Source organism: Ascidiella aspersa, chromosome 8 (assembly GCF_963924565.1).
Source record: "Ascidiella aspersa chromosome 8, kaAscAspe10.2, whole genome shotgun sequence".
NCBI classification, from domain to species: Eukaryota; Metazoa; Chordata; class Ascidiacea; order Phlebobranchia; family Ascidiidae; genus Ascidiella; species Ascidiella aspersa.
The window spans coordinates 15,411,198-15,430,869 of NC_139454.1; the positions used below are offsets into that span (position 1 = coordinate 15,411,198).

General features: G+C 34.7%; 1 protein-coding gene across 2 annotated transcripts; it reads left to right on the forward strand.

The window, feature by feature from the left end:
- The first annotated feature begins 4,925 nt into the window (after positions 1–4,925).
- On the forward strand, positions 4,926–19,672 carry LOC146136282 (sodium-dependent neutral amino acid transporter B(0)AT2-like). Of its 2 annotated transcripts, XM_083395347.1 has the most exons (11): positions 4,926–5,515; positions 8,982–9,139; positions 10,944–11,148; positions 12,055–12,257; positions 13,015–13,143; positions 13,214–13,326; positions 13,514–13,685; positions 13,764–13,974; positions 16,580–16,724; positions 16,791–16,981; positions 19,231–19,672. In XM_083395347.1, exons 1-11 carry the CDS (start codon positions 5,326–5,328, stop codon positions 19,299–19,301), a joined length of 1,788 nt encoding a protein of 595 aa, XP_083251473.1. In that variant the 5' UTR covers positions 4,926–5,325; the 3' UTR covers positions 19,302–19,672. The 2 variants fall into 2 exon arrangements, with proteins under 2 accessions (XP_083251473.1, XP_083251472.1); XM_083395346.1 differs by lacking the exon at positions 19,231–19,672 and having other exon boundaries at positions 16,791–18,435.

Sequence of the window (19,672 nt, forward strand, 5' to 3'; positions counted from 1 at the left end):
ACCCAATATAACCCATTGTAACTCGTAATAGAAACACTAAATACCGAATGGTATCGAATGGTACCGAATGGCACCGAACGGAACCCAATAGAACCGAACGGAACCCAATAGAACCCATTGTAACTCGTAATAGAAACACTAAATACCGAATGGTACCGAATGGCACCGAACGGAACCCAATAGAACCGAACGGAACCCAATATAACCCATTGTAACTCGTAATAGAAACACTAAATACCGAATGGTACCGAATGGCACCGAACGGAACCCAATAGAACCGAACGGAACCCAATATAACCCATTGTAACTCGTAATAGAAACACTAAATACCGAATGGTACCGAATGGCACCGAATGGTACCGAACGGAACCCAATAGAACCGAACGGAACCCAATATAACCCATTGTAACTCGTAATAGAAACACTAAATACCGAATGGTATCGAATGGTACCGAATGGCACCGAACGGAACCCAATAGAACCGAACGGAACCCAATATAACCCATTGTAACTCGTAATAGAAACACTAAATACCGAATGGTACCGAATGGCACCGAACGGAACCCAATAGAACCGAACGGAACCCAATATAACCCATTGTAACTCGTAATAGAAACACTAAATACCGAATGGTATCGAATGGTACCGAATGGCACCGAACGGAACCCAATAGAACCGAACGGAACCCAATATAACCCATTGTAACTCGTAATAGAAACACTAAATACCGAATGGCACCGAACGGAACCCAATAGAACCAAACGGAACTCAATAGAACCCATTGTAACTCGCAATAGAAACACTAAATACCGAATGGTACCGAATGGCACCGAACGGAACCCAATAGAACCGAACGGAACCCAATATAACCCATTGTAACTCGTAATAGAAACACTAAATACCGAATGGTATCGAATGGTACCGAATGGCACCGAACGGAACCCAATAGAACCGAACGGAACCCAATATAACCCATTGTAACTCGTAATAGAAACACTAAATACCGAATGGTATCGAATGGTACCGAATGGCACCGAACGGTACCCAATAGAACCGAACGGAACCCAATATAACCCATTGTAACTCGTAATAGAAACATACGGTACCATTCGGTTCCATTCGGTACCATTCGGTATTTAGTGTTTCTATTACGAGTTACAATGGGTTCTATTGGGTTCCGTTCGGCTCTATTGGGTTCCGTTCGGTTCTATTGGGTTCCGTTCGGTGCCATTCGGTACCATTCGGTATTTAGTGTTTCTATTACGAGTTACAATGGGTTCTATTTGGTTCAATACGGTACCATTGGGTTCCATTCGGTTCCATTCGGTACCATTCGGTACCATTCGGTACCATTCGGTACCATTTCGTACCATTCGGTACCATTCGGTACCATTCGGTACCATTCGGTACCATTCGGTACCATTCGGTATTTAGTGTTTCTATTACGAGTAACAATGGGTTCTATTGGGTTCCGTTCGGTTCTATTGGGTTCCGTTCGGTGCCGTTCGGTGCCATTCGGTGCCATTCGGTACCATTCGGTGTTTAGTGTTTCTATTACGAGTTACAATGGGTTTTATTGGGTTCAATACGGTGCCATTCGGTTCCATTCGGTACCATTCGGTACCATTCGGTGTTTAGTACGGTAATTCTCCTACGAGTTTCATTGGGTCGAACGAGCTACATTAGGTCCTATTGGAATCTTTTGGGCTCCATTGGGGTCGTGATTATTCTACGAGTTACAATGGGTTATTTGGGGTTTCATTGGGTTTCATTCGGTACCATTCGGTATTTAGTACCACCCCTTTTTAAGGCTTACTTTTGACAGATGTTTTGTCTGTGTCAGTGGGCCGATATAGATAGCGTTATTTATCAGGGTTACCATTAAATATTATTAATTTTAATTGTTTTGTGGTTTAGCACAGTGGTTCCCAACCTTTTCTTAAGGCAACCCAAAATTAAAAAAATACTATACTGGTTAAGTCTCGCGACACAAGCTTCTTCTGATCCCCAAAATAATACTTGCACCCTAAACCAAATATGGTTAGCAATATAAACGGCGCTGGTCTAGAATCCTACTGCAGCGTTAAAACAATTATTAAGGCAGCGCACAATATTTGGGTTAAGGTGTCAGTTAGTGTTTGGGTGAAGGTGGGTCAAGTATTTTATATTTATTATTTAATAATATTGCTTAACCTACCGAAACGCTAACCCTAACCCAAATAATGTTTGTTGTGGTAAGATTCTAGACCAGCGCCATATAAACCTCTGGACGAAAATGTGTTAGGATTCTACGCCAGCGCCTAAAATCTTCCAAAATCAGATATAACTAGGGCAACAAATATCTCACAGAGAAGTGGTAAACAAAATAATTGATTACATTTTTTTATATATAATTGAGATATATAATTAAGATATGTTTATATAATTGAGAAATAAAAAAAATGGAATTAAGCTATAAATATGTGAAAAATTCCGTCAGATTTTTTGGGGAGTTGTATGAAAAATGGGCGCTGGTCTAGAATCCTACCACAACGAAACACCATTTGGGTTTGGGTGCGGGTTAGTGTTTGGGTTAAGGTGGGTCAAGCATTATTATTAAACAAAGAATATAATAATACTTGACCCACCCACACCCAAACGCTAACCCGCACCATAACTAAAATTTTGTGCGTTGATTTTAGAACTGTGGTAGGATTCTAGACCAGCGCCGAAAAATGCTTTGACCTGACGAAGGGGTACGAGCAGAAAAAAAAAATGGGAAACCCTGCTATAGGGCATATTTAAGTACGAAATCGCTTATAAACGGGTAATACTAATTTACGGAATGATGAATGGTCGGAATAGTCGGAACGCTCACTAATTTAAGTGTTACCCCGTTAAAACAATTATTAAACCAACGCACAATATTTGGGTTAGGGTGGGGGTTAGCGTTTCGGTGAAGTCGGGTCAAGTGTTATTATCTTATAATAATATTACTGTGAGCGTTCCGACCATTCATCATTCCGTAAATTAGTGTTACCCTTATAAACTACATGGCTATTATTAAATCAACCCTATTGTATTGTGGTAATAATGCTGAATTTGCTAAAAAGGAAAAAGCTGAATTGCAAAAAATCTGTAGCTATAGAATAAAAACAACTGAATATTTGAATTCAGCACTACAAAATCAAGTGTCGGTGTCAATGCAACAAAAAGCCTGGATATTTGCACTCGCATTGGCAAGCGGGCAAGTGCAAAACCCCAACCCTTTTTCAAACTATTTTCCTTGTGACGCCCTTGTAAAAGTTTTTTTTATATCTTGTGATGCATCTAGTGATGTGAATTCTACTATTTTACTTATTTGTGTATAGAAAACACATAAATGTAACTGCATATCCAAAAGCAGTTTAAGAATCATGGTGTGATGTGTGGTCATGCAAAGTAGTGTGGCCTGTAGGCAGAGTGTTCAAACTAAAAAAACACTGCGTTTATTTACGAATTGCAAATTTAATAATTAATCCTTATTGACATCTAAGCTTATTAAGCATCATTAAAACAGTGTAAAAATAAAAAATCAACGTATAATCTAAAAAGCAGTTTTGTGTCTGAAATAGGTCTCTTAAAGGAAAGGCGGGAACGCGCTGTGATCATTTAATTACTAATTCACATGTTACAAACATTGTATAAGCTTGCTGAAGCCGCATGTTATAGCCAACGATTTAAAAAAATATTGGGTATTTAATATTAAACAAAAACGTTGTGTGTTTTTTTAAATGGAGCTACTAAACACACAACCTTGGCTAAACATGTCTCGCATATTATATGTAACGAAGACCTGTGACATATATCGATCGCAAAGCACAAAACCAATTTAGGAATCATAGGTGTAACGTGTGGTCTTGCAAAGTAATGTGGCGTATAAACAGAGCAATTACACTAAAAAAACACTGGGTTTAATTAATTATGAATTGCAAAATAACAATCCTTATTGACATCTAAGCTTATTAGGCGTCATGTTGTTAATGGCCCATACCTCTATGCATATAACACACTAAAGTGTCATTAGTTGTTTCTTGCATTTCTCTGAATAAACATAAATCACAAATTTTAAAGTCATTGTACTAGCTAACATTGTTTTTGTTTTAGGACGATTACCATATATTTGCATTTAGACTGCAACATTGGCTTTTATTTTTTTTATTTATTTATAACCAGTGCTTGTACATGATATATACTTAAACTTATACCAAGTGTCTTAAATATATAGGCACTGATATACCTAACTTCTCCAGCTGTTATTTGATGCACACCGAAGTGAATCCGAGAAGAGAAATGTAATTGTTAAACCATTATTCAAGTGGTACAATTTTGTAGTAGTTGTTTCAGATACACTCATTGAGATCAAAATAGTATTGTTGTCCACATACTGACAAAAAAGTGCCCAAATTAGCTGGTTGTTTTCAACCGGCTGCACAGCCTTTGTCTATACTAAACAAATCTATTTAGCTCAAGGCATTTTGCATATTATGGTATGTTACACTGTGTGACTCTCTGCAAACAATACCTCTTAAATTGGATCACAAATGCCGTTGTATGATGTTGTATGTATATATTCTTTTAATTGAAAATCTTGGCTATTTTATTTCAATCAATCTATTTTTCGAACTTCAAGCAATTAAACCAACTTAATGCTGCATATTTGCACATGACTTCGCTTGGGTATAACTTATCTATGTAACAACCTATGATGTAACATGTGGAGAGTAAGAAAAGGAAAATGGCACACCTAAAGGTTGCACTTTCACATTAACCTTATCTATTAGTTTTTGTTTCCTTATGTATTTTTTTGCAGTTTTGCCTCCACTATTACACCACTTGTCACCAGAAGGCTGGCAAGATTGCGCAGGCCTGATTGTAACATCCACAAGACCACAAGACCACAAGACCACAAGTCATAAAACTTCCGTTTTAGCTTCTAGGCTTAGTTATGTGACAGATGCTGTTGAATCCTTTGCTCTTTTGAACTCAGCCATCACAGATTTATCTGTATAAATTAAAACACAACAAGCTTCTGCTTTTAAATTGTTTACAAAAATGTTACAAACACACAGCTTTAACAAACCTATTTAATTAAAAGCAGCAAATATTTCATTTGCATAAATTGGGACTATAGATATTTTAGATTCGCATTGTTAATAAATTTCACAAAGGGAAACTTAGAGCTACTATATAGACATTGTCACTTTATGAGAAAAAACTATATTCCTAAAGATATAAAACTAATGAAATGAGACTTGTATTTTTGTGTTTGAGTGTAGGGTTTCTGGTTAATTCCACTTGGAAGTAATGGAAAAAATAACCGATATTGTAGCTATGGAAAAACTTAATGATTTTGATGAGTACCCTCTAGAGTCCGAAGAAAAACCAAGACCACAGTGGGACAACAAATTTCAATATATGATGGCTGCATTGGGTTTTGCTGTAGGATTAGGAAACATATGGAGGTTTCCATATCTTTGTAAAAAGAATGGTGGAGGTAGGATTTCATTGTTTTCTTTGCTTTTATAATAAATGATAAAATTTATAATAATTTATACCAACACACCATGCATTTATTATGCACACCTTGCAATTCTCTGTTCATAGAAGTGTGGTTTCGGGCAAGTTTTTGGTAGCTTTTTTTGTTAACTTAACTTGGTCCCAATAAACTGTTAAATATCAAGTAGTAAATTTATTGACATATCTTGTTTTGCTGATATAGTAACCAAAAAAAAAAAAAAAAAAAGTAAAAATCATTAAAGCTTTTTATTTTCTGATATAACGGAGGTAGTATTAAGATGATCGTATGAAGTTTAGCGGTCTGCCTACCTGGGAGCAGACTGGCAGAATCTTGCCAGCCTTCTGGTGACGCGCATTTTAGGCCTAAATTCTTCGTTTTTTTGGTCGCGTCCCTAAAGTTAAATGATGTATTTGCGCCATGTTAAAGTGATAAACAAGGCTGTTAACAAGTAGATCAGTTTACAAAACATTGCGCAAATTTTTTTGTGACTTAAACAAATATTTACATTTAAGGGACATGCTAAAGCACAAACTGGAGCCTGGGGTAGCACATGTCTGCTTTTTTTACTCCTATAATGTTACATAGATAAGCTGTTTTCGGGCGAACTCATGAGAAAACATGCAGTGCAAAACCAGATTAAAAACGCAAAACAATTCTTTGGTTAAATAGAGGAAATTTTTTAATATATATTGCTTGAATTAATAATATTTATAATCAAGTTTAATACAAATTGTTTACCGAGTTTAGAGTCATGCCATAGTAAGAAATAGTGGCTATGGGCTGAATAGATTTGCTTAAAACAGAGACAGAACCATAGCAAAACAAAGGTAAAGTTTGCGCGAAGCGCGAAATTTTAAGAATGACACAACAAAAATAATTCCTGCCAACTGTAGTGCGTAATGTTTCTACATATTCTGCATTTCAAAAATATATGTGAATAAGTATGTGCAGAAACAACAATTTTTTTAAGGAGAAATGGATCTTAAAAAAATTATTCTTCGGCCGACATAGTCGCCAAGTTGCCAGCATTCTGCCATACTGCCTGGGAGTCTTTTAGTGGAGAGCAAAAATCTTCAAATAGGTGTGCTATCGTAGTGTAAGTGATTTAAGCTCTATACCTCTATCTAGATGTGCTATAGCAAACTCTCCACACCTTTCATATTTTCGGGAAAGTCATTTTGTTCAAATAGCCAGCTTAAACAATATATTTTTGGTCTTATTTACTTTATCTAGATTTATCTAAATTACTTAATAATGTAATATAAATTGTAGTTACTTCAAATACTAAACATATCAACTAAATAATTGTTCATTAAGCCAAGGCCCTGTGAAGTCCTTATTGTTGCTTTGCGTAAAGAATATTATTGTCGCGATTTGGCCATATACATGTAACATTTTATGCAGATTTTTAACGAAAACAAATTAAGATATATATATAAGAAGGAGAAATAGAAAATATACATTTATTTTATGAAACAGTAAATATAATCTATTTACACCAGTGATTCCCCAATTTTTTTTTTGGAACTCCCTTTAAAAGTTTGTTGGACTTGTGACGCACCAATCAATGTAAATTTAACTAAAACTCAGACAAGAAAGCCAATTTTTTGGTTTGTTGAATGAAATCATAACTCATTAAACGGTAGGAAAACGGAATCCCTATGCAAGACCTTTAAAATGCACAATTTGAGAACCTCCGATAAAAACCATAGGCGTCAAACCTTTTTCAGAGAAGCGACAAAATGCTTTAAAATAAAAATGTTTGCCAAAATTGTGTGGCACAGCCATATAATTTGATTACCAATATCATGCTTCATTTGTATTTAAAAAAATGCAAAGTCTGCATGGTTTATTAAGATGAAGTCTCAAAAAATTTGGCCTTAAAGCATTCTAACAATATGCTGAGATTCTTCAAATTGACTAATAGAAATCAATGAGCTTACAGGAGATTTATGACTTAATTTATAAGAAAATTTCACACAAATAAGTTTTTATCCTTTTGTTCAATTGATACTAAAAGACTGCTGATCATGTTTGAGTCATTACATGTCCTACGTCCAAGAAAAATGGTCAAAGTTAACTCACTTAGATTTTCAAGTCTGAGAAATATCGACAGAGAATTGACAAGGTATCGGTAATTGAAATTTGGGTTTTGTGAGGTGGTAACCGCTCAAGAAATATGTCATAAATGTATGAGCATAACTTTAAATACTATAGCTAGTTTTTTTATTTGGGTACACTATGCACGGATCTGTAAGGTAACTTGATAATGAATCGCAAAGCCAAGAAAGTTGAGTAGATCGTCATCTTGATTAAGACGTTTTGATATGGCACCGGGATATTAACTACTCCATGGATGATATTATACAGAAGTTCATATCAAAAAATCTTTAGGGATAAATTATTTTGTTTAAAATGCACATTGCTATAGTTTACATGCCTGTTTTCTCTACTTCGTTGAGAAGTTTGTTCGTTTCACCAATAATATATCTGTACGTTATCAGGCTTGTTTGAGATTACTTAAGACGAGTGGTGATTAGGCGGTGGCGGAAATAGGCAACGACGTGTTTTTTTTTATGACAGGTTCAATGTTGGGGATCTAACATCGCAGCAATCACAGTTTTAGTTTTGTGCTTGTTCACTAAGATTTCAAAGGGGGGTGTCTAGCAACTGTTGAATGTTTGCCTAAAATTGACCTTGAATAACCCTGTTGCGTACTTATTCATTCTACGATGGAATGTTTCTTTTTCAATTGGACGCTATTAAAGGAAATTGCGAAACCGTTGCACCTGCCATTACACACTAGTTGCTCGCCTAACAGCATTTGTCGGACACTTATTTACTTATTAGGCGAAGCTTATAGGCAAGTATTAATTGGCCGCCTGAAAAAATCAATTCATTAATTTTGAAAATAGTGATACTCAGGTTTTCGCAATATCTAGCTAGAGTTATGCTTGTAGCCCCAGGGGGTGAGGGCCACGATTGGGAAACCCAGGTCTAAACTACATTGTTCTACCACTTAATACTATTTAATTTGAGGCTGTTGTCAAATGTGTGCAATGTTATGTTTTTTGACTTAAAATTGGGATGCTTGTTAGATCGAAACACCCTAGGTTTTTTCAAATGTCCTTGAATAATCTTTGAATTTTTTTTTCATGTCCAGCTTAAGTTATGCGTTTAGAGAGTGCCAGTTAAAATTCAATTTCAGAAAATGTTGTTCGACCATGGCATTTATACTGTTATGTTTTCAAAAAATATTAAAATGTGCAATCCAATTTTAGGTCTTTAAAAAACAATAATTTTCTTATTGATTTTTTCCCTAAAATTGTGTGGCAGTCCTGTAATATGTTTAGCTACAGATACCCGCATTGTTGGACAGGTAGGTAAAAATCCCAACATACTTTTTGCTTCTCTTGTAAAATTTTGTCATTGTGTTTTGCAGGAGCCTTTTTGATACCCTATTTGATAATGTTGTTTGTGGAGGGTTATCCACTTTATTACCTGGAATTGGCTGTGGGACAAAAGATACGAAAAGGTTCCGTAGGAGTATGGTTACATATCAATCCTTACCTTGGAGGCATTGGTGTAGCTAGTAATGTGGTAAGTTGCAAGTTTAATATTGACCTGTGGTTCTCAACCTGTGGTACGCCTGTAGGCGGAGTGTTACACAGAAACAGTCATTAGTCCATGGATGCTAATCAGTTAATCCATTCCCTTAATGGTAAAAAACATGTTTTTCAGCTTTTGTTAACAGTTAACACTGCTCTAAATGTGCCAGGATTCTTATAATTATATATATGCTGTAAAGTGTTTTAAACATTAGTGTCATTGGTTGTTCAACTTATTTACTTTTTACTTCATCATGTTGTTTTATATATATATTGTATAGTACTCAGCAGGGCTGCGGGATCTCTGACTGGGACTCTCAATAGAGTCGGTGTGTTTTGCTGGTGTCGGACTCTGGTTCTAGCAAGACCGCGCAAACTACCAGAGTCCGATGTGTGCCTGCACTGATATTGCCGCAAACAAACCATGTATTATGAGTGGATGAATTATATGATAAACCCTTTAAGGGATTTGCTGAAAATCCACCTTAATATAGTTACGTAATCCGGTCAAATAAAGGCTTTATCGTCAGGGCCAAATTCAGGATGCAACAAAGTGCACATTTGGCCAGACTCGGGACACTGGAGTCAGACTCTGGTTTGTTTTTTAACGGCTCTGCGTCCCAAGCTGTGTGCTTGATTTTAAACCTGCTTCAAAGTTAAGTTATTTTACGCAATATATACTTTGCTTTGCGTATTTAAAAAAATAATTACTACAAAGTAATGCATTTTACAATTAAATTTTAAACGCAAATGTTAGACAATAATACACACCGATGTGTTTGAGGTTGTTTAGCCATTGTATTAGTGGCATAAAGTTTTTTGTCAGTTGGTATTAGGGTTCCTCTATGGGAATGTTTTGACGGGAAATTCCCGGGATTTCCCACGAATTAACAATCCCGAATCCCAGGAAATTATTTTAAAATCCCGGTTATTCGGCAACATAGCAAAACTTAAATATATTGTCGTTTTTGACTAATATAGAGAAAAAAATAGTACCAACCATGTTAACGTCGTTGCCTGAGTTGCTTTATTTGCGCTTATCAGCGGAAAAACTTAATTAAATATATTCTACCAATAAAAAAGCATGCGCTTTTTTTTTAAATAAAAACAAATAAGGGTCCTGACTTTAATACAAGAAGGTCTTGTAAGTTTGCAGAAGCAATACTACAGAACATAAATGGGCGGTTCTTCAGTTATGAACGTATAAATTAATAAAAAAAATGGTCTTAAAATACTGCATACCACAACACATATTATTTGGGTTAGGGTGCGGGTTAGCGTTTGGGTGAGGGTTGGTCAAGCGTTATTATTGATAATAAACATAGTAATACTTGACCAACCCTTACCCAAACAATATGAGTTGTGGTATGCAGTATTTTTTTTTTTGGTTTTTGCATAACTTTCCATGTGCATAAGTTGAAAGAACGCCCATAATTGAGCTTCATTAAATTTTGAAGCTAAAACAAAAAAAATTCAAACGTCATAATGACGTAATTTTATATATAATTTTTTCGTCGGGATCCCAGGATTCCCGGGAAGTTTCATTTTCCGGGGAGTGAAAAATTCGTGAAAAAGAGGAACCCTAGTTGGTATCCTCCTGTTTTTGTTTTGGACCATGTTTTTTAAACTTGGGCACCTTAACCAGAAAACAGAAAAAAAATAAACAAAAAGAAATAAGCTATGGCCCTAATTTTTTTATTGTATTTCATAACTTTTAACTATTGTAATTAATAACTGGTGACTTTTCAATTTATCCAACACCACTGAATACCACCTACAAACTGTATTCTTACCAGGTTTGCTTGATGATTGGATTGTATTACAATATGATCCTTGGTTGGGCCATTTTTTATTTGTTCAATTCATTTCAATCTCCTTTACCTTGGGAGTCTTGTCCCATGGTCAATTCTACACCTGTTCATGAATGTGCTGTGAGCTCTCCAACAAACTATTTCTGGTACAGAGAAACCCTCGACATTTCATACACCATTGACTCTGGAGGTGTCTGAAGTTTTTAAAGTTTTCCTTAGTCAACAAATATACCTATTTTGCCTAGAAACAATTTTTAGTTGTATGCAAAAAATATTTTTGAATTATCATTTACCTATTTTTATATAGTTTTGTTTTATTATTTTTATTTTTATTATTTGAGATTTTTGTAGTCTTACTCAATAAAAATAGTATTCTTTATGCATGTCAATCAGGGGATCCCAACCATTTTTAACCAGTGGCCCCCTATAAAAATTTTGAGAAATCAATGGCCCACCTATTTTAGAATCTAAATTAATAAATCTAAAAATTAAAACAAAGACAGTAAAGATCAAGAAGTAGCTTATTCCTGTACTAGTATTTTTATTAAATTTGAATTTATTTCCTTTGTTATTGTTGAGTAGACTTAGAGATGATAAATTAAAAAATTATTATTTTTTAATTTTTTTCATGGCTGCCTTGAAATAGGCTCATGGCCCCCAGGTTGTGAACCCCTGATGTGCATTATGCTTGGTGTCATAAATCAGTGCTTCTTAAACTTTTTTAGTTTTGTTCACCCCTAGCATCTATCTCCAGATTCCATTCACCGTTGTCTCATTTCGATTTTTGTTAAGATCAACTTAAGCTAAGTTTTACCATTGTAAATCTACAATTTCTCGAATCCAGAGATATAAAGCTGCAAAAAACACAGAATAACCGCCCTGCTCGCAAGCTATCATCCATTTCTGACAGTTCACCCTTATTCACCTATTTTGGTTGGTTCACCCCTGCAAAATGTTTATTCACTCCGGGCTATTCACCTGATTACAGTGTCATAGATAAAGCAGAAAGTTTTATTTGATACTGTTAACGTGTAAGGTCGGAAATGTCTGACACACAAAAAGTTTTATTATTTTATTGTAATTATTTCTTCCGTAGGTCAACAGAATTGGCGAATGGTACTGGTTCTTTTTGTTGCTTGGTTTATTGTGTTTTTGGGAATGAACAAGGGAATCAAGTCCTCGGGAAAAGTTATGTACTTTGCCACCCTCTTTCCATATGCTGTTCTTGTCGCCTTTTTCATAAGAGGAATGTCACTTGATGGAGCTGTCGATGGAGTCAAGTATATGTTTTCCCCAGATGTAAGTGTATTATTGTGCTCTGTTATATTTGTACACCTGCAACTATCACTATACTAGCTGTCAAGTGGACTTTTCAGTTGTTAAGTAGTAAAAGGCAAACCTCATGTCATGTAACAGTTCAATTTAAAGCAATATGGATCTATATCATTATAGTGTTTAGCAATCAAAATTTAGTCTAAAAAGCATAATTTCCTAGGGGCCCTAGTATTTTTTACAACAACAATAAAGTCCAAACCAAACATTATGAGTCTGCACTGTTGTTTTTGTGTTTCACATGTCTGCTTTACATTTTGATAAGTAACAACATTACTTTTTCTGCTGTAGTGTTATGAGAACTTGTTTAAACAACATTTTTACTCGGCTCAGGAGATGTTTTTACATCTGAAAATTAACTACTTATTACAAAAAACAAAAGGTCTTTCCTATATTGTTTTTTTTTAAGATATTACTAAAAAACGGATAGAATGGTATGTGAGTCGCATTATAGTTGGATTATGTCAAAGTGCGTAATGTGACTATATTAATAATACAGCAACACATTACAAAAAAATAAAAAGCGAATATTCAAAAAACCTGGAATAGTAAAAAAATTAAGGACATTTTCAGAATCAGCGCCGGAAACACATTGGACATCAATCTATCACATCTCCATTTAAAAAATCTGTCTTAACATATTAACTAGTATTACCATGGTCAAATATGAAAAGTCGTCATTAACATCCTTAAAGAATTAAACTCTTAATATCTTTTTTTTCAGCTAACTCGTCTCAAAGATGCAAATGTGTGGAGAGATGCTGCTACCCAAATATTTTTCAGTCTTGGTCTTGGTTATGGTACCATTATTGCTTATTCTAGTTATAGCAAGTCAAACAACAACTGCCAGAGGGTAACTGATTGTGAAAACTCACTCGGTATTATTATATACGTTGTATTTTCAAAAATTATTGCTTTTATAGGATGCAATTTTTATTGCCAGTGCGAATTGTCTAACTTCTATTTTTGCCTGTGTTACAATTTTTTCAATTCTTGGATTTAAAGCAAAAGCGAAAAGCTTGGAATGTTTAACTAGGTAATTATTTTATTTACTATAATATTTTTCTTTATTTGACCTGTTCAATTTTTCAGTAGAATTTCACCACCAGAAGTTGTTTAGTGCAGTGCTTTGTTTAAAATATGCTTTTTAATATTAGGTCAGCAATATTCATATTTTGTGTAATTAAAGACAAACTTTAATTCAATGTTATTGTATTGATCAGAAATAAGGAAATCATTTTGGCATCCTTTCCTGAATTGCATCCCTACATCAACATGACCTACCATGAAATAGCCGACAGAGTTGAACACACCTTAATGGATATACGATCTAATGAAGCTATCCAAATCATGGGAAACCTCTCTAATTGTTCTGTTAAAAATGAACTGGACAACGTATGTGAACTATCGAGTTTCGCAACTGAAATATTTACACGTTAATTCATCCGACTCGAAAGCGTTTTTATGTTGCAGAACGTGCAAGGTACCGGCCTGACATTCATTGCTATCACGGAAGCCGTGCAGATGTTTCCAGCCGCTCCATTTTGGTCGGTGCTGTTTTTCTTTATGCTGCTTAACATCGGTATGAGCAGTGAGTTTGGCATTCTTCAAACCGTGGTCACAACGGTTCTCGACGCTGGCTTTAAAATATCGAAGACGCTTCTTACCGCCATTTTGTGTTCGTGTAAGACATGTTTTAACAACTTAGTTTTCCTTTTTTAAATGTAAGTTGTCATAAATGCGACAATGAGTTGGATCTTAGTACACTATTTAATTTTTAAACATTTTATAAAAACATTTCTTTCTGTAAATTTGCCAGCCCTAACACTGTCCAGCCTTTATAGCTAGGGGACACTTTTTTACCTGTAAAACTAATCGTTTCATATGATTTTTGCGCTTTCTTTTTTAAGTGCTTTTCTATTTTATTTCTTTTTTCGACTGAAGCGCTTAGAGCAGTGGTTCTCAACCTTTTTTCTTTCGTGGCCCATTTTCGTTGCATAAAAATTCTGTGGCTCAATAAATTTTTATGAATGGACAAACTTTACTTACACTCCTACTCAGTTCCTCCCCAATCCATTATTCCTGTAAAATTAGGTATAGTGACACAAATGAAACTAAATTCTTCAATAAATCTAACTTTTTTAAATTGGTCTGTGGCCCATCGAAAAAGTTTCCATGGCCCACTGGTTGAGAAACGTTGGCTTAGAGTCTAAGCCTTTAGTTCCGAACTTTTTTGATATTTGACTACTTTTCGAATCCCTTAACTAAACTAGTTAAACTTCAGGTTATGATCTAGCGTTTCGTTTGAGGGATGGCATATAAATTTTCAAAGATGACGTCATAACTAGGGCCATTTTTATTTAACGAAATTGCTTATTTTTGAAGGCCACAGTTCTTCCTTGAATTGATGCCAGTTACCCAAACATAATATTTTGTTGAAAAGTCAAGATGCTTGGATAATAAAAAGTGCTTTGTGTTTTTTTGCGATAGATTTAGCTTGCTTAGGCATTTTTGTGTTACAGAATGTCAGTAGGCTATTCCTAAAAAAATTTGTCGAAAGCCATAATTTGACAAATTTTGACTTTATTGAAAATTTTGCTTTTATTTTAAACCTATAAACTTCTTAGAAACAGTCCCCTTGGTGCTAAAAACAACTTTATTCTTTGATTCGTGGACAGACGAGGTCCTTAAACAATTTTGAATTTATTGGCTTTTGCGGGCCCTAGTCATAACACGTCTTGTATGGAGCTTCTGTTGTCGGTTCAGGTCGTGCTAAGAAATAAGCAAACTTTGATTTCTAATTGGGCGTTAAGCATTAAGCACACAAAAAAGATTCACAAATTGCTCTATCTTATATAATGTCATTTATCAATTGTAATGAATATAGTTAATATCGTATGTGTTGCTTTATGCTACAAAGTCCAAATGGGCTTTAATATACTAAAAAGCTAAATAAGATTGTTAGTTAAGTATATAAAAGTTTCATAGAAAGCAAACAATCAAGTTTCATAAGTCGTAACATAATATTTTGAAATAACCCTTAACCGCAACCCAAGTCAAGTCATATGAAAATAAGCTTAAATGCAAGTCACGTTGTTTTCAACACATAGCAAGTTCCAGTGCAAGTCAAGTCACTTGCATCAAACAAAAATATATTTCTTAAGATACCAAAATTATTACGGCAATTAAGCATAAATCAATTATAAGCCTGGGAAAATGTTTGCTGAGTAAAAATTTAGAAGAATTTTTTGGCCAAAATTGTTCAGTAAAATGATTTGCCTCATTGACTAAAGTCAATATGTTATTTTATGTGTAGCCTTATTTTTAAATTGCATTTTTAAGCGCATTTTGCAAACTGAGTCATGCATGTGGTTGTGGGCAATTCATTTTTACAATTTTGATTTGATCGTGTGCATTTAAAGTTCATGGACCCCCGAAAGAACATACCTCTGTGAACTCCTGTTTTTCAGGCCGCGGTGAACTTCGATAGCACAGAAAACCAGGGCTGCGGAGTCGGTTTAAACCAGGGGTTCCCAAACTATTTTATTCCGTAGCCCTTTTTTTCACAAAACGGACCGTAGCCCATCGTTTTTTTCACCTCTAGTTATGACTAGTGCATATTAATTAACAAAAGTTTTCCAATATTATAAAACATATTTATTCCTTGATACCATTTGTCTAACAACAATTTTAACTTTATTATGTTTTTGAAAAGTCTGCTGGAGTTAAACAACTCGCACGCACAACAACTATTTTAGTAAAACAAAATGTGTAGTTGCAATATTTTCAAATAGCACTGTGGCCCACTTAAAGTAGTCTCATGACCCACTACTGGGCCATTGCCCTCAGTTTGGGAACCACCGGTTTAAACCAATTAGATTCCGAATCCCCAGCCTTTGGTTCTAACTGCAATACTAGATGTTCGTGTCGAAGCTGTAGAAGCCATTAATCATACGCACACCCCCACAAAGCACTTTAAAGGCAAAATCATGTAGCGGGATGTTTCACTATTTTTTGTTATTTTAGCGAGTGGTTTATCTCAATCAAATCGTTATGTCAAAGCGAACAGCGTTAGTGCAGGCTGTAAGCTACCTACTATGTGCAAACTTTTTTTACAATGCCTATTTTTAAACTAACACCTAGGCTGTACAACAAAGCTATGTATACATCTACGCACGTAGGATTTTCACAAATATTCGTCACTTTATTAAAATGCAAGATTTTTTCGTTTGCCGTCGTTTTTTCATCTACAAATTATTTTTTAATATTTGTCTTTTAAATGTTTTCAGGTATGTTTGTGACAGGATTACTGTTTACGCAACGATCAGGCAGCTATTTTCTTGATATATTCGACAGCTATTCCTCCACTCTTGCGTTGGTGACCATTGCGTTGTGCGAAGTCTTAGCTGTCAGCTACGTTTACAAAATTGAAAGGTGATAAACGTTATCAGCCGTAAACTTTCTTTTTTTTAAATACGTGTGTTGTTTTCCTGTTTTAAGGTTTGAAAAAGATCTTAAAGAAATGGTTGGAACAGCTCCAAACTTGTACTTTCGAATCTCCTGGTGCTTCGTTTGTCCTTTAGCTCTCACTGTAATACTGATAGCAAGTGTAGTTGGACTGATTATGCAACCTCCGGAGTACCATGGATGGAATGAAGAAACCGGAAAAAAAGATGTATTAACTTTCCCAGGTTGGGCGGTCTTTATAATCGTTATGATTATTCTTCTGTCACTTTTCTTCATACCTGCCATGGCTCTCTTGTACTACAAGCGAGCTTTCAATCCTAAAGTATTTGGCGCCAAGTGTTCCAAACGCAAGGAAATTGAAGATAACGTGACTGAATCATGTCAGCCACTTGCTTTAAATATCAACAGTTGATAGTGATACTTATTTTTGTGCATATAGCTTTATGAAGCTAGAAACACCACGGTTAGTAGGTCGCATTTGGACATTTAGATGCACATTATTGTGATTTGTGGTGTGTCGATGGTGATATTTATATTCTTGTATGAAGCTTTTTAACCTTTTACGAACCTCGCCTGTATGACATGACTGTATCCCCGATTTTACCTGAATCGTTTTTTCATTAGGCTGCGTGGTAGTTATGGCCTTGTATCGATCTTAACATGTTGAAAGCCCCTTAAACAATTCGCACAACTACGACGCTTTTAATGCGTAGAATATTATTTCACAAAAGTCACAAATTTAAACATGATTAGTGCTGGTAAAGCTGTGTCACCGCTGATCATGGAACAACACGTAACAGTGCTATATAAACTGTAATATCTTTGTACACCAGTAATTTTAACTTAACGGATAAATCGTTGAATCACATTTTGTGGCGAATACGTATTGCTATGATTTAGCGCTGATTGTTAAAGAAGCTTGACTTCTGTGAGAAGTGCAACTGTCTACTTTAAATCTTCACGGTCTTGGAGTTTATACCAATTTTAATTCTATTTATTACCTTGCATTTTTCGTCTAATGCTAGATTTAATTCACCATGTGGCAAACTAGTTAACATGTAAACATTTTTGACTGGACCTATTACGGCATAATAAAAAAACGGTTTAATTCATGACGAAGCCTCCACGATTGTTCTAAATATATCACTTTTAAACTTGGTTACCTAATTCTTTGTAGATAAGACCCACTAAGATATGATTTTTTTAGTTACGGCTGTTTTAAATGAAGTGTTTATGTTGAACTGTTATGATTTCATTTAATACTGTTTTCACAACTCATTGCCATTTGATGTGTCTGACATGATTACTTTTCCTAACTTTACTAAATTATTTTATTGATCTTGCTTTACCTAGATTTTCCGCTGAAGTCACGCACACACAGTGTTTCACATATTACTTTACCGTCGTGGTAAAAAATATTTTAAACTTTCACTATGTGTTTTTGATTGATTACGTCTACTCATTATTTTTTTATAAATTACATTCTCCATATTTTTGCACCAAGATAAATGATCGACTCGTGAATATGTATTAGCTCGTTTGTATCATCAAAATCCCTGCTAGACCAGGGCGTAAGAAAGTTGATTCGGTGAACAGCTGATTGTCAACACCAATAAATCTTAAAGTCGTGAAGCAGCGCGGTAACCCAGTCAATATTTTGGCCCCAAATTTGTAAACCTCTGCAGTAAGGTAGATCTTCTACTGTTATAGATAAGCAACTCGTCTATTGACAATTCATCATTCTATATATTTATGCGTTTGGTTCGGTATTTTAACTTTCCTAAATAGTGCGATCTATCTAAAAAATATTTTTATGTTCAATTTTTGAGTTGTTTTATATTGTTGGTTAACATATACGTTAAAAAGTCAAATAAACACATTTCTAAATTGCTTTTGGTTAGCAATTAGGCCAGTAAATCTAGAGAAAAAACGCACAAACCTGATATTACCTAATTGCAATAAAGGGCAATTTAAATATATAAACATAATTTAACTTCAGTCTATGCCTATGATGTTCATATGTACATTTTATATCAGTAGAAATGAATATACAAATCAAAATTATTCAATTAGTAACTTAAGTAAAACTGATTATAATTCATTTATAATTTTTATATTTAATTTATTACTATTTTCATTCTTATATATTTATCAATGGAAAATGTATGTTTTTTTTTTAACTTTTTTAAGTAATACATTTTACAGTTACATGAATGTATGGTTTTTAAAAATTGATGTGGGCCTAAATGAAATACAGAATGTTATCAGTAAAATTATATTTTAATGCACAAGCCATCCAATGCTGATTCGATTACTATACAGAAAATATATTTTTTAGTTCAATGACTAAGTTTTGCAAAAAAGCATAATGTCACAAAATTTGAAAGAAAAATCGGAGGGTTAATAAAGCATTCGTTAAGTTCGCAAGCTTATTTTTGATTTTTTCCAAGCTTATTTTTGATTTTTTTTGCAGGAACAGAAACGGTCCCCCAAATTTCTCCAGCGGTTTCCCAAATTTTGGACTCGCAACTTTTTGGTATTTAAATGAAACACTTGCGGTCTCTTAAAACTACTTAGCGGTCACCCAAACCAAACCTTAAAAAAACCCTGCTCATGAAGATAAATAATAATATTTTTTCCCTAAAAGTGTGTTTTCTGGAAAGGTGATACTCTTTATAATTTATTACCAACAAATGGCTTTTATAGTTTACGTGTTATGCCGTCTCTGCTTATGTGGCAGAATTATCGTCTACTTCCAAGTAACGCTAAATCACACCGTGTTACATGCTAATTAGCGTTTTCCGTTATCATCTCTCTGGTGTCAGCATTTTGATTTGTGTAGGCCTACTTAAGACGCGTAATCCGCTTGAAAACTAACCTTCTTAGGTATCGACGGTTAACTGCGTTGATATTTG